This window comes from Suricata suricatta, chromosome 11, assembly GCF_006229205.1.
Source record: "Suricata suricatta isolate VVHF042 chromosome 11, meerkat_22Aug2017_6uvM2_HiC, whole genome shotgun sequence".
NCBI classification, from domain to species: Eukaryota; Metazoa; Chordata; class Mammalia; order Carnivora; family Herpestidae; genus Suricata; species Suricata suricatta.
This window is the reverse complement of record NC_043710.1, coordinates 57,626,383-57,640,871: the sequence shown is the minus strand read 5'-3', so window position 1 is coordinate 57,640,871 and position 14,489 is coordinate 57,626,383. Positions and strand designations below refer to the sequence as shown.

The following is a 14,489-nucleotide window of genomic DNA, read 5'->3' as shown; positions in this document are numbered from 1 at the left end:
CATTAGTGTTTTGCTGCCAGACCACATTTTAAGCAAATACCGAATTTGCTATCCACCAGAACTCCTAAGTATTTACAAAGATTTAAAATTTTCCAAATTTTTTTCTTCACATCAAAAAAGGTATTGGATTTTATACCTCCTTTCTCCCTTGACCCAACTCCCCCCTCCACCAAAACTAAAATATTTAGATGCATAAAAATATTTATTCTTCTACAAAAGGTATTTTATCCTCTCTCTACAACTGTCACTCTATATTCACAGATGTTATTTATATATGGCCAACTTACGATTTTTTTATCAGCTGCCAGTTTGTAACAACCAATTGATTTTCTTCCCTTGTCATTAAAGACAGGGTTAAGTCCCAAGGACAATGTGAATTTGCTCTCAGAGCAAATTAGAAAAGATCTAGATATATAAAAACGATATTCTCTCCCAAACAACCATCCCATAAAATCCAGAAAGGTAGCTCTCCTACCTCAATACTACTTCTTTTTTTTAATACTACTTTTTAAGAGGACACCTACCAGTAGTGATGTATTCAGCAACTAGCTCTGATTCTACCACAGCAATGGATGGACTCTCAGGAGAGTGTCTCTTTTCCTGCGTCATCTGAATAGGCACTGCCATCTGACTCAAGTCAATAGTAGGTTGCCTTGGTTTAGATTCCAATTTTTCCTTTACTGCATAGAAAAGTTAGGGGAAAGGTTAACTTTTATTACAAACAAGTATCAACACCAGAGTTGTCCATGGGAATAATGAGCCAGCCCTCTGGGGTGCCACAACTGGCACTGACTATGGAGACAGTGAGTTGAAACGAAAAAAGCAGACTGCTATGTATGGCTGTAGTGCGCACAGCTTATGCAACCATGACCAGCAGCCTTGTAAGAAGGACACATATGCAATCAGACTAAAATTCCCCCCTAATATGACTAGTCCAAACAATCAGTCTTCCTTGTATACACTCGTCTTAGAACATTTCCTTTACCCTTCTTCAAGGTAGTCCCTGGTTTCCGGAGTTTACTGACCTGAAAACAAATCGTGAACAAGCAGTATACAGTATGATTTGCTCTATATCATATCTACCCAGAATAGCACAATACAATGACTAGTTTAATTTGATTTATTAAAAATTCAAGATAATTTCCAAAGAAATGTTACCAAGTCTTCAATGGCTCTTAAAGAATAAAAATTTTCAGTGTTAGGAAAAAATGACCTCTCTGTTCGTACAAAAATGTTTTTACGGAGTAGTCTGGAATCTAGAATGGGTTCCATGGATAAATTTACTTTCTATCTTGTCATTGTTTTCTATAAAATCTACTTACTCAGTTTCCACCCTCTATAAGAATTAACGGAAATGGTTGAGTATGTCAAAGACAAGAAACTGAGGAAATGCTTAAGGCCAAAAATAACACTAACAGATTAACCAAAGGTATTAAATGCTCGTATTCTTTGGCTAGTGTCAAGTGGATGTTATAATAAATAGTTAGTTGTCAGTAATTAAGTCCACTGAATGATCATTCAGATTACTCCCATGAAGGATATAGTGTGACAAAATCAAGATAATCATTTAAACAAAGAAAGCAAAACCAAACCAAAATAATACCACAGTAACCCCACAAGTAGAGAGGACACTGACTTAGGCATGGAGTCTCACTCTGCCACGAACCAACTGGGCAACTTCCCTGGATCTCAGTTTACTTATGCATAAAATGAAAGGGCTGGATAAGATCATTGCGAAGGTCCTTAAATACTCTAACAATCTCTGACTTCTTGTAATAGAAAAGTCAGTAATAACACGGGTTTTGTTTATTGAAGATATTTAGTAACTAGAAATACTAGATCTTGTTAAATAAGAATAACTTTGCATGGAAGCTCAAATGGCTAAATGGACACAATGCAAATATAAAGACAAAACCAATTAGAATGCTAGCAAGGGCCATTAATGGTGTTTTATGATCACAAAATTGGCCCATCAACATGAAGGAGGATGGTAGGGGCCCTTCAATCTGGCATCTACACTACATCTATCCTTGTGCTTAGAAATGATAGGAACTTACTCCCTTCTGGTGAGAGAGGCAACAGGACTGCCCATTTCAAGCAGGAGACAGAAAAGAGCTCTGCCATTTTTTTTCTCCCTGACTAGTCTATCCTTCAGTATTTCTGTGCACATCTTACTGAACTGACAAGTAAATAGACTGCAGCAATGATTATAGACCAGTCCCGAGGGGGGAAATGTGCTCAAATAATAACAAAGAAAATATAACAGTGGTAGTATTTTAGCACAACCCATCTCTAGAGAAAACATGCTTCATTCAATTGAGCATGAGAATTCATACCTGTTGTCTGTTGGAGTTCTAATAGAGCTTTGATTGTTGAAGTAGCTGATTGTGATTCACTGGATACATCTTGATAAATTATGGTGGGGCTAGTCTCCATTGCAATCTCATGTTCTGACCAATCCTGACGCCGGGAAGCAATTACATGAACTACAGGCTGGGAATCTGTTTTATATTAGTTAAAAAAAACAAAAACAAAAACAAAAACACCCTATAAACAAAGTTTCTCTTAAAAAAAAAACAATTTAAAAAAAATCTTTGTATTTATTGTAAACTTCATGCTTTATCTCCCCAAGAAGACTATAAGCCCCCAGAGGGCCTATCTTTCATGTCTGTATTCACTTATTCATTCACTCATTCATTGATTCAACAAACTGGGCACCTATATATATGCAGGAGTCTATATTTGGGATTGAAGATATACAGGAGCTTACAGAGTAATCAGAGGTTGCTCAAGAAGCACACAATCTGGTTGGGGAGACAGACATGTAAAAAGACAAATTACAATTCAATGTGATAACTGCTATAATAAATAGGTGTGCATTTGTGTAAGTCAATGGATGTTTGTGTACAATAAGAAGAAAATGCTGTAGGAGTCTTTATTTTCCCCCAATACATCTGAAAACGTGTTTTGTATTACAACCCGAGCATCCAGGCAACATTACTTATTTTTGGATGGCTGAATTACTGAACGAAATCCTGTCCGCCGGTAACAAGAATGGATAGATAATCTAGAAGCAGGATGATATAGCAGCACACATATAACATTTGGAGATCAAAATCCTGGGTTACAGCCCCAGCTCTAGCAATTATTCTCAAGTTGAGTCTCTGGGTTTTAGTGTCATTATTTCTAAACTGGCAATGATAAAACTACCTATCTATCTTACAGGACTTCTGAGGATATAATGAAATAATATATGTAAAAGAGCTTCATAAACTATGAAAAACAATAGAAATATTGTTGTTGTGTCCTAAAAGTTCCTGATTCTGAGACTTTTTGTGAGTTTCAAAATAAATTATAGCCCTAATTCAAGGTTTATTATATTTATGCTATAAAGGTAGGCATATAAATACTAAATGTGCATCCAACCAAGTAACAAATTACTGAGTTTTCCATCTGCAGAATAATCAGGTTGGACTCAACTATTATTAAGCTCCTAAATGTCTTTGTTCAGGATACCAAACAGGACAAAAATTATGGAGGATATAAAGGCACAATCCCCACTCCCAAGTTTAGATTACCATGGAGGAGACCTAAAATAAACATACATATAGCTTTATATTCTTGGGTAAAATCAAATGACTAGGGCAAACACGACAAATATGTAGAAAGAAAAAGACTGCATTGAATTGGATTAGTCAGTGAAAGCATCACAGAAGAATGAAAAAAAATTCATGTAGCCCCAAAAAACAAGAATAAATTCAACATAAGTTCAACCTTCTTTGAACCTTCTACTTTTGGAAACCACAAAGTTGTCCAAACAGACTGGGGCAGACAAAATGACTCTTAAAAAGAAAAAAGCCTTCCCAAAGAAAACAAAATCAATATACAATAGAACTGGAATTTTTAATTGCCATTAACAAACTGTAGTCCCTGCCTCCCAAATACCAGGTAGAATATGTGCCACATCAGGGATGTATAATTTCCAAGAAACTCTCCCCCTAAATTCTAAAAGACTAAAGGACACTACCCTACAATGCCAAATGTCATGTGACGCATGTAACAATTTTTCTTTACTCATTCTAAGTAGACAAATAGAACTTAACACTTAAAAGAACTTATTAGGGAATCATTCTTTTTTTTATAAAACCTATGTTCTTAAATTTAAGAAATTCTCATGGTAATGTAAGTATTCCTTGGCTAGGTGAGAGAACCTACAGGCACAGAATGACTGCAACCCAATTCTGTAACATTCACTGAAAATCCGAAAGAAAGCAAGGATTGCATCTGTAGAGAGATAAGGTAGAAACAGAATGAGAAAGGAAAACAAATTTCCACATGGGAGCACCTATCAGAGACATGGGCCCAAATGACATTATCTTGAGGGAGGGACTGGGGAAATGGTTCACTCTTTCTGCCCATACCCAGGGAGTAGCTGACCATCACACAGTATCACTGCAGCAACTCCAATAGCTGTGACAAAGAATGAACCTAGATGTGAAAACCATTCCTTGAGCGATTTTCCTCTCTACTTTTGGCTTATGCTTAGACTAGATAATCTGAGTCTATTGAGTCTGATGCTGAGATCAGAGTGCAATAACTGAGACACCAAGAGCCTCATCTCACAGTACCATTTGATTATGAAGTGTATATCCATCTAGACTTCCCCATCTGTCTTGAGCATGGTGGCTTGCTAACCCTCAAGTATCTTTCCCCATGGGTCATTTAACAAATATTTATTGGACATCTACTACCTGTTAGTCACCAGAAATACACATCGTACTGTTAACATGCAAAGGCAGATCGGGCATCTCTATGGAAGAATGTCTCCTGTGACTTTACCATAAAAGGCCTGTATCACACTTTCATAGAATAATAGTAAGACCTCTCAGCTAGCAGGGATCTAAGAGTTCATTTAATGCTATCGCCAATCCTATACTAAAATCTTCACAATATCCACCTCCAATCAAGGAACTGCCATACCAGAGAACTCACTACTTTCTAATATAGTTTCCTTCCATTTCTGGAGTTATGACAATTAGAAAATTTTCTTACATGGAATGGAACAGGTCTTCCTGGGACTTCTACCTAATAGTTCTGGTTTCCATCCATGTATCCACAAAGATCAATTCTTTTCGCTCTTCCATGTCAGAGTTCTCGAGAAAACTGACAACTCCCATGTCCCCAACCCAATCCTCAGCTTCTCCATAATAAATGTCCTGTTTCCACTGACCATTCCTCAGATAAAATGATTCCCAGATGTCTTACACATCTAAATCATCCCTTCTAAACTAAACCTAAGATGTCTATGTCCCTTCTATGATGCACTATGTACCTTCCCTCTGAAGTACTGTCATAAAACCCAAGGTCTTCACAGTACTTAACTGCCTAGACAGTATCACTCAAAATGTTTCAGAGAACATTAGTTCCTCAAGATGTTCTGCAAAAGTCTATGGTCAAAAAAGTTGGGGAGCATTTTACATTATATACTCCACTCTTCTTTTTTCATAATATATATTAGGACATAATAGCTCTGAAAAGTTCTGTAGTATGTTTGCTTAACCTCGATTTATTCCCCACCCTCACCATGACCTACAAAGATCATAAAGGTTTCTGGAAAAATCATCCTAGAAACAAATTTGTGGCCTCCTTAAAGTGATGTCTTTTATATAGGATACAGGATGCATTTCTGCATTTACCTCATAGCTTGTTCCACCTTAAATCCCTACCCTTGGTTTTCTTTCCTTGCTGTTTTCCATTTTATTTCATATAATCTTGTATTCTACCTAATCTACCTTAAAACCTTCTGGAAATAAACAAAATATAAATAAAGAAATCTTTAACATTTTTCTTTCCTTTCTTAAAATCTGGGGGGCACCTGGCTAGCTCAGTGGGTATACATGTGTCTCTTGATCTTGGGGTCATGAGTTCAAGTCCCACATTAGGTGTAGAGATTATTTTAAAATAAAATCTTGGGGCACCTGGATGGCTCTGTTGGTTGAGCATCCAACTTTGGCTCAGGTCATAATATCTTGCAGTTCACAGGTTTAAGCCCAACATGGGGCTCTCTACTCTCAGTGCAGAGCCCATTTTGTATCCTCTGTCCTCTTTCTACCCCTCCCCTGCTTGTGCTCTCGCTCTCTCAAAAGCAATATAAAGGAAAAATGAACTGTTATGTAGTGCTTACATTTCCACCTGGTTTGATCCTTATATAGCTTGAAAACCAGCATGATCTTAGACTGACCACAATCTTTATCCCTTTCTTTCCCTTTAAATCATAGCATATATATTCCCAGCCCCTGGTCTTTGTGACAATGCACTAAGGATATTAGGCGGAAAGGGAGGATGGTAGATTATAGTAACTGGCTTTACAGTTAACTATATTAGATATATCTATTCTGAACTGAAATTTTTCTGTAACACAGAATATTTTTAAAAGAAAAAATATGTGATGATACAGAATAAACAAAAATACATGAAGCCATGTATAATAACAGACTGAACAGCAGAAAACCTTAGACTCAATTACTTCCAAAAATAGCCAAACTTTTGTCCCCTTCTTACAATGAAAACTGAAGACTGCCTAATGAAATGGCATGTTTGGGAAGTAATGTTTGGTTCATAGCTTCCTTTGAAAAAGACTAGCAAATTCAAAGGATAACCCAAGATTATGAATATAAAAACATGTACTGTTTATGTTCCCCTCTTAGCACAAACTCATAAGCTAAACATTTTACCTGCTCTTTAAAAATATTTCTCAAGGAAAACAATGGCTAGTATTATTCAAGGAATCAAAAACTTAAATATAAAAGAGGAAAATGCAGCTGACATGTTGAAGAATGGAATCCATAAATATCAAATCATTTAAGAAATAAAGATGAAATGAAATAGAGAATAAGCATCACTCCATGGTGACTAGTATAAAGACTAACTTATCACCAGTATGGAATGATAAACTAAATCTCAATAAATTGATTCAGAAAATATTACTATCATTGATAATATGCTGAAGAAAGTTATCCACTTTCTAAATGAGTGCCATACAGTTTGTTAAAAATCAATGTTTAACTGATGAGTTTTCAAAGACCATTTCAAATGCTATCTCTTTTGTGAAGCTTTCTTATCCTTTCCTTACTGGGATGTGAATTTTTAGCCTTTGGCATTTTTGTTTGTTGTGAATAAACTTATTAAACTACCACTAAAGTTGTACATGTATTTTTTAATCCCCTAATCCTGATTTTAACAAGAACTATATTTTATTCAATGTTTATAAGACCTAGCACACTGCTTAGTATGTAGTATAAACTACTAAGTATCAACTTGAATTAATGGAATAATCAGCAATTTGAACCATGTAAGCAATCTGAATTTCCCACTAATCTGGGAAGAGTCCACTAAAGAATTAAAATAATAAAAGCACATAATATGAAGACTCTGCAGTAGAAAAATAAAGGTGCTCAGAAAGCATTCCCGAGAGAATAATGAGGAGGTGAGGGAAAGGAATGGAATGAGGGAGGAATGACCAAGAGAAGATGAACAGCTTTGCTTATTAGATGCATCAGAGCATACAAGCAAGCATAGGCATAAATACACCCACCACCTGACAATAAGGGCGCTTAAAGTAACTGATGGACCTGAGTACTAGCATTTGCAGGTCTTCCATTCAAGAATTTATTTCAAGAGACTTCCTAGATGAACAACATAATTAAAATAGCACTGAGGATAAACAACTTCCCTACTCCGGAGTCTGGCTTCATAGCTCCTTCCTTATAATTAGGACAACCATATAGTATCATCTAAATTAGGATACCTTTGAGAGTGAAAAAAAATGCTATTAATAATTATGCTAGAACAGATATAAACTAGGACTTGTCCTATGCAAGCTGCAATGTATGGTCACTCTATTTACCCACTTATGGCCCAGGTCTGGCCACCTTGATTCCTTCTCAAGGTTCAACAATAACTATTAAAAGATATATTTACTTTTCTTGCATACTTCTCCTTACCCAGAGGACAACAAAAAGAATCACACCACTATCCAGTTTGATAATACCTACCTGTCAAAATCATCATCTAAAGTTTACCAATTATTTGATGAACATATGCCATTCAGGAAAGAATGGTAAGCCTTACCACAAGCAAAACTTCAGCTCACTGATTACATATCAAACAAAACAAAATAAAATCAAAAGAATCGGCAAATCAAAGCACACGTTTGTCTGCAGTCCCTGCGACTATTTGGGAACTAGGGTACTATGTCCCTAATAATTATCTAAGTCTGGAGTAAAATGGATCTTACCTTGGGAACTTTGGGAGGACTCTGTAGAAGAGGAACTACTGTCTGTATAAGTCTGTGGGTCTTCTTTTCCCTCTTGAATAGATGAATTACCAGCTTCTGCCACCCTAGATGCTTGCTGTAATGTTTCTGTGACCAGCTGCCTTGTTTGTTCACTAACAACTGTGGCTTGAAATGTCACTGGTTTGGGTTTAATGAGAACCTGGAAGAAAAGCAGAAATATACCCAGTTTAAATTTTAGAGCACTATTTAAAATGCTAAACTTCTAGTCATGAACTAATATTTTCCTGACACGGGAAATAGCAATCTGTACATTTATTATGCTTTGGGCACAGCATTGTTCATCAAAGACTAATTCAATCTATGAACAAATTAGAGTCAAGCCACATACAACATTTTAAGTGGCACATGCCAGAATGCAACAGCCATAGTTCTGCCAAGAGGCTCTGTCCCTGTTCCTTTTTGCCTATAATGACTTCAGAAGTCATTTTACAGTCTGTAGGCTATACAGTAGAATAACACCCACACGTCATGGATTTCAGAATGCCTAGACTCCCAATGCCACAATAATAGTCCAGAATTTACTCCCTCTGAACATTTATTTTTTTAATGTGTGTGTGTGGTTTTTTTTGTTTTTGTTTTTGTTTTTGTTTGAGAAAGAAAGAGAGAGCACAAGTAGGGCAGGGGCAGAGAGAGAGAGGGGGACAGAGGATCCAAAGTAGGCTCTGTACTGACAGCAGACAGCCTGATGTGGGGCTCGAACCCATGAACCATAAAACCATGCCCTGAGCAGAAGTCAGACACTTAACTGACTGAGCCACCTCGGCACCTCTGAATATTTATTAACATAATAAACACAAAACCCTAATTCATTTAAACCACCATTCTTCAGATTTCTTTTCATTAGCAACCAAATGAAATTCCTAATTGAGATACCTGTGCAAAATAAATATGGTTGTAACATAAGTCATCTCTGAAGAAATAACAGGAGAAATATTGACTTAGACAATTATCATCAGAATATGAAACATACAATAGATCAACTCCTGGCAAAGGTCAAAACCATAGACACTAAACCAAGTAAATTGGGAGAACAATTTCAAACTGAACTATTCTACTTCAAAACTTGAACTCCAGGAGTTGACTTCAACTGGGTTTCTGGAATGAAAATGTTAACTCACCACAATTATTTTTATTTCTCCATATGTAAGATTCTAAACCTCTTCAGACTCTTATTAAGTCACTCATTCAAGAATTCAAGAATGAAAACGTGGATTAACTATGACTTAGATGATGGAGTGAATGAAAATTGTTACAGTTGAAACTTAAAGGCAATTTGGACTTATTTCTAATCACAAAACTTACTTGTTTAGATACCCAAACTACTGGACCATGATTGTGAGGGAATGGATTCTAAAAGCAAATTATTCAAGGTAAATTAATACCTTTTACAAAAATTCTAGGATACCATTTCACAACCAAAACTGATATTGCTTCCTTTGATATTCTCACAAAAGCAGTTAAAGTATCGCAAAATATATAAATAGTAGCCTAGCAATGTCAAGATTAAATCTTGAGCTTTAATTTTCTAGGCAAATTTCCAGGAAAATTCCCTTAACTTCTATTGCTTGAAAAGTGAACATTCTCTAGCTCCTCCATTATTCAGGTTTCACGTAAAACAAATTTTATAAGTAAATAAAGTATTTTCAAAGTTAGCTTATAAAAAATACTTTTCTTTGAGAGATTCCAAATAACTATCAGTCTCCCTCAAGCATCTACTTCTCAAATAACAATACCTTCTACAAATATGACAATACCTTCAGCAAATCTTATTCCAAGGCAATTATTTTCTCCAATCTTTGCTTATGACATGGCACAAATATTTAGATCCCATGCCCCCCAAAAGCACTGAAGAGAGAAACACACATTTTGAAAACAGACAATTAACACATTTGGTCATAATTTTTAACAATCTGATTTTTTAAAGATTATTGATCATTTCATTCAAATTTCAAACATGGAATCTTAGAAGTCTGAAATATACCAGGGCCAAGAAAATTCATCACATTTTCCAGCATACCTGTGTTTTCCCTTGCTGCCCATAAACAATTTTTGTCGGGATGATTTTAGCTGCTGGTTGAACTGTGGAACCTATTCCTTTTGGTTGAGTTACAATCATTTTGGTGATGGGTCTTGTAGCAGTGATAATAGCTGGCTTTGCTCCTGTTGGTACCGTCTGAATAGTCTTTTCTCCCTAAATTAAAGTCAGTGAATATATGAGATTTCTACATATTTAAATGATAAAAACTATTCTTTTACTGAAAAATACAGAGAGGTTTCACCAGGATGATGGGAACAAGACTATAAATTAAATAGCAAAATACAATGTTTCTAGGTGATCACAAATCCTAGACTTAGTTGAGATGGTCCCAGGAATCCTCTGCCCAACTTTCTGTCCAAAGAAGGCATTATTTATTTCCTGATGAGTGAATTTAAAAAATTATCTCATAGGGAAATACTTAATACACCATCTTATTCATAGAATATGTACATTAAAATAGTCAGGAAATTATAGAAGAATAATTATAAGGATTACAGGTCTCCGCCATCCCCAACATTATCCTCATTTTCTAATTTACCTGAAATATATATTCATATAACAAAAAACTACTGTGTGTTATACCAGTAGCTAAATATATGCATATAAAAAAACTAAGGTCCCCAAATAGGAAATTATAAGAATAGCAGAATGTCTATGTGTAAAAACATGGGCAAAAGAGGAAATTAGCAGATATTAACAGTCTTTCTGAGGTTATATGGGAAAATACCAAAAAAACAAAAACAAAAACAAAAAGACCTTAAGGCATTTCCCACATTTTACTATTAGCATGTTACTAATATCACTTTAGTCTATTAACTAGATAGCTTAAGCCCATTAACTTTTCACCATTGTTTGTACTTTTGTCTGCTTTATTCTCAAGTTCCATTTTCTGGTCATTTATAGAGTCAATACTTGAGCTTCCTTAAATCCAAAGACAGTGATTTTACTAAATTATTAATATTTTAAAAGTTAAAATCCATAAAACTAAAGGGAAAAATGTTCACCTTATTAGTTTTTAACTTTCAGTCATCATCATCTAAATGTGTGGCCATCCAACTTAGCAGCCAGTAAGAACAAAGCACCCAGGTGAGCTGGCCAAAGGTAATCACTCCATGAATTTAGAGCTAAATATGATTATAAAGTCACAAAGTTTATAACTAACTGCTGAAATAGTCTAAGGAAAATATGAAGTGTCTGTCAATCATATGATTCCTTATTTTAATACGCACACACCCTTCACATTTGGGAGAAGTTTCAGTTCATTTGCCAAGAGCCACTAGTTTTCAAGTGGGCATGCCTATCTATTAAATAGCTTGATGGGCTCTGTCCAAGTATAATCACCATTCAAAGCCTATCAAAAGCAACTAACAGGCTATTTTTTGAAAAATCTCCTGATGTATGTGTGTGGATGTGCCCAGGTGAGCAAGTTGCTGAGTACAGGTGCATATACATACATGTAGTTATATGCTCTGATCTGCTTGTTTTATCATTTCCTGTGTCAAACTGCTGCTCTTAGATATATCTAGCAGCTAGGATTTATACACAACTCTTCAATGTATGTGACCACAGGACTTAGGGTACATGGCATCCCATCTTATATATCAAATTCTATGAAACTGCAAAACAAACTATGAAAGGGTTCTGAAAATCGGAATCCTAATCCAGGCTTTACTTTTGGTTTATCATGTGAACTCACACTAGGAATAATCTATGTTTTCTCACATGATGGAAATATCTAATGGCAACATTATAAAGACTGTGATGGCTAGGAAGCTACCAGAGATCTACAATGAAGTACTGCATTCGTTTTTTTCTAACAAAGTAGGGACATTACTAAGCCTAAATAGTTGAGTACCCTGAGTAATAACAATAAAGAGAAAAACTATTTTTTGGGGACTTCCTGTGTCCTAGGCACTGTCCTCAGCACTTTCAAAACAGCTCCCAGTTACTGAACAAACTCACTGGTAAAGATCATAACCCCCAATTTACAAATGAGGAAATTAAGGATGAGAGAAGGTGAATACATTTGCCAAAGGTCAAACAACTGCGATACTAAGAGACAAAGCCCAGGTTTATTTAACTCCAAACCTCTGCACATTTGTCTTTAGAACTATAAATGATGAATCTGTTTTTGATATTTTTCGCCTAGCTCAAAGAGGTAAAATGAAAGTAAATCCCTCTCAATTAATTTGCTTAATCCTAAATATCTCCTTTGGCCCAGCCCAGGCCAATACTAGGCTTCTGTCTACTGGCCAGAGGCAGGAATAAAACTGTCCTCTAACAGAGGTCTCCGTGTAGTTAAGGCAGTGGAATCTTCCACTTGGATCAAACTAAGCATCTAAATCATCATCATAAGCAACCTAGCTATGAGCCACGTGTTTTAGGAATTACTGTGAAAAATGGCATTAGTTGGTGGTGCTTTAACAGTTATTACATCACAGTAGCGGTAAATGAAGCATACAGGCCACTGTGGGGTTCTGAAGTCCTTAGGCAAATATTTGTATAGCTCGTCTCTAAAATCCTCAGTGGACTGCTGAGTCTGCAGCACAAGCTCTTACTTACTCCAGCATTTAGCAATGTTGTGACAACGTTTTTGCCCGGGAGGCCTTGAATGGTCGTTCCTTTTCCTGTAGTCTTTTGCACAACAATCACATTGGGCTTGGAAGTCATTGGGATTGTAGTGATTTTGGTAGTTGTTCCTTAGAGAAGGGGGAGAAAAGGAGGCCTGAGTTAAGGATTAGCGATATTTGATTATTTCTGTTTAAGTTGTACACAAATAACACACGTAGTCACTGTCATCCCAAGATGACATGAGGCTGTCATGAGGATGAAAATGAAGGCTTGGAACAGTAAGAACAAGTTGTTCTAGAATGAGAGAGTGTTAAGAACTGACTTTTAAAAGCAGTCATCTTTTTGGAATTTGAAAACCTACACACCAAAATCAGAATCTAAAAATATCACTGTCATTTTCCCCATCAAAATTCCTCCCCTACCTAGTTAACTGAAATAAAAATCTGTATTCCTTGCCAAATACTTCCCCAAACCCAGTATTATATCTATTTTTGACTGGTGTGATGAAAGAACTCCAAAAAAGAACATGAAATAGAGGTAAATACTTATCAGAATTCATATAACATTAGACTCTTGAGAAATGTATGAAAATAAGACATTTATATTTGTGTGGTCAAAAAAGATAAACACTCCAAGACCAAGTCACAGATTAAACATCTGCTCTTGTAATCTGCAGCACTCAGAAGAGTCTGAGGATGAAAATTCCAATGTGTGTGTTTATATAAAAAAATTTCTATTTTCAACAATTAAGATCTATTTCATAGATCTGTATCTACTGATCCAAACATATTATCGTGCCCTCTTTCCATATCCTTCCACAATCTGTTTCTCTTATACCTATCAGATTTGGACCCTATATTTTTCTGACTGGCACGCCTAGAAATCCTGGTCCAAATCTTGCCTTGTGTTTCCTGTATCACCAAACAGAACAAAATCCCCTTGTGCTCCATACTCTACCTTTCTGTATCACTAATTCCCCAGTGCTGAGCACATACCATATGGCCATTACTCAGTAATAGTTGTTCAGTGAGTATGTGAAAGAACTCAGTCTGTCACCAATATATGTCTTCTTTCAAAATGTTATTGATGTTGACTCAAAAGACCTTCATCTCTTATGGTTTCCTGTATTTTTTCCCCCTATTTCAAGTTTCACTATCATACAAATAGCTCTGAAGCTCTCATTATATCAAACATCCTAAAACAAAAAAAAATTTTTTTAGTTATGTCAAGAACCCAGAACATGTGAAACTGGTCAAAAACCTTCCTGGGACAAATGGCTGGCTCAGCTGGTAAAGCATCTGACTCTTGGTGATCCAAACCCCACCACGCTGCATGCAGAGATTATTTTAAAAAGCAAAAAACAAAAAGCCTTCCTAATCCCTATTTTTATTTTATTTTATATTTAATTCCAACTTTCCCTGTTAGGTTTCAAAATCCTATATGATCTGACCCTTAATCTACCAATTTGACCTTATTTGTTCCTACTCTTACCCTACAACAAATGCCACACATAGTCTAACAAGT

At 35.9% G+C, this 14,489-nt stretch overlaps 1 protein-coding gene across 8 annotated transcripts in view; it reads right to left on the bottom strand.

The window, feature by feature from the left end:
• EMSY (EMSY transcriptional repressor, BRCA2 interacting) overlaps nt 1-14,489 on the bottom strand; it is an 82,204-nt gene that overhangs the window by 12,984 nt on the left and 54,731 nt on the right. For all 8 annotated transcript variants that reach the window (XM_029956408.1, XM_029956404.1, XM_029956402.1 and 5 more), the window contains 5 exons: nt 12,957-13,093; nt 10,374-10,547; nt 8,297-8,495; nt 2,337-2,501; nt 525-680 (listed from right to left, as the gene is read on the bottom strand). In XM_029956408.1, the coding sequence (XP_029812268.1) occupies nt 525-680; nt 2,337-2,501; nt 8,297-8,495; nt 10,374-10,547; nt 12,957-13,093 (831 nt within the window). The remainder of the gene's footprint in view (nt 1-524; nt 681-2,336; nt 2,502-8,296; nt 8,496-10,373; nt 10,548-12,956; nt 13,094-14,489) is intronic.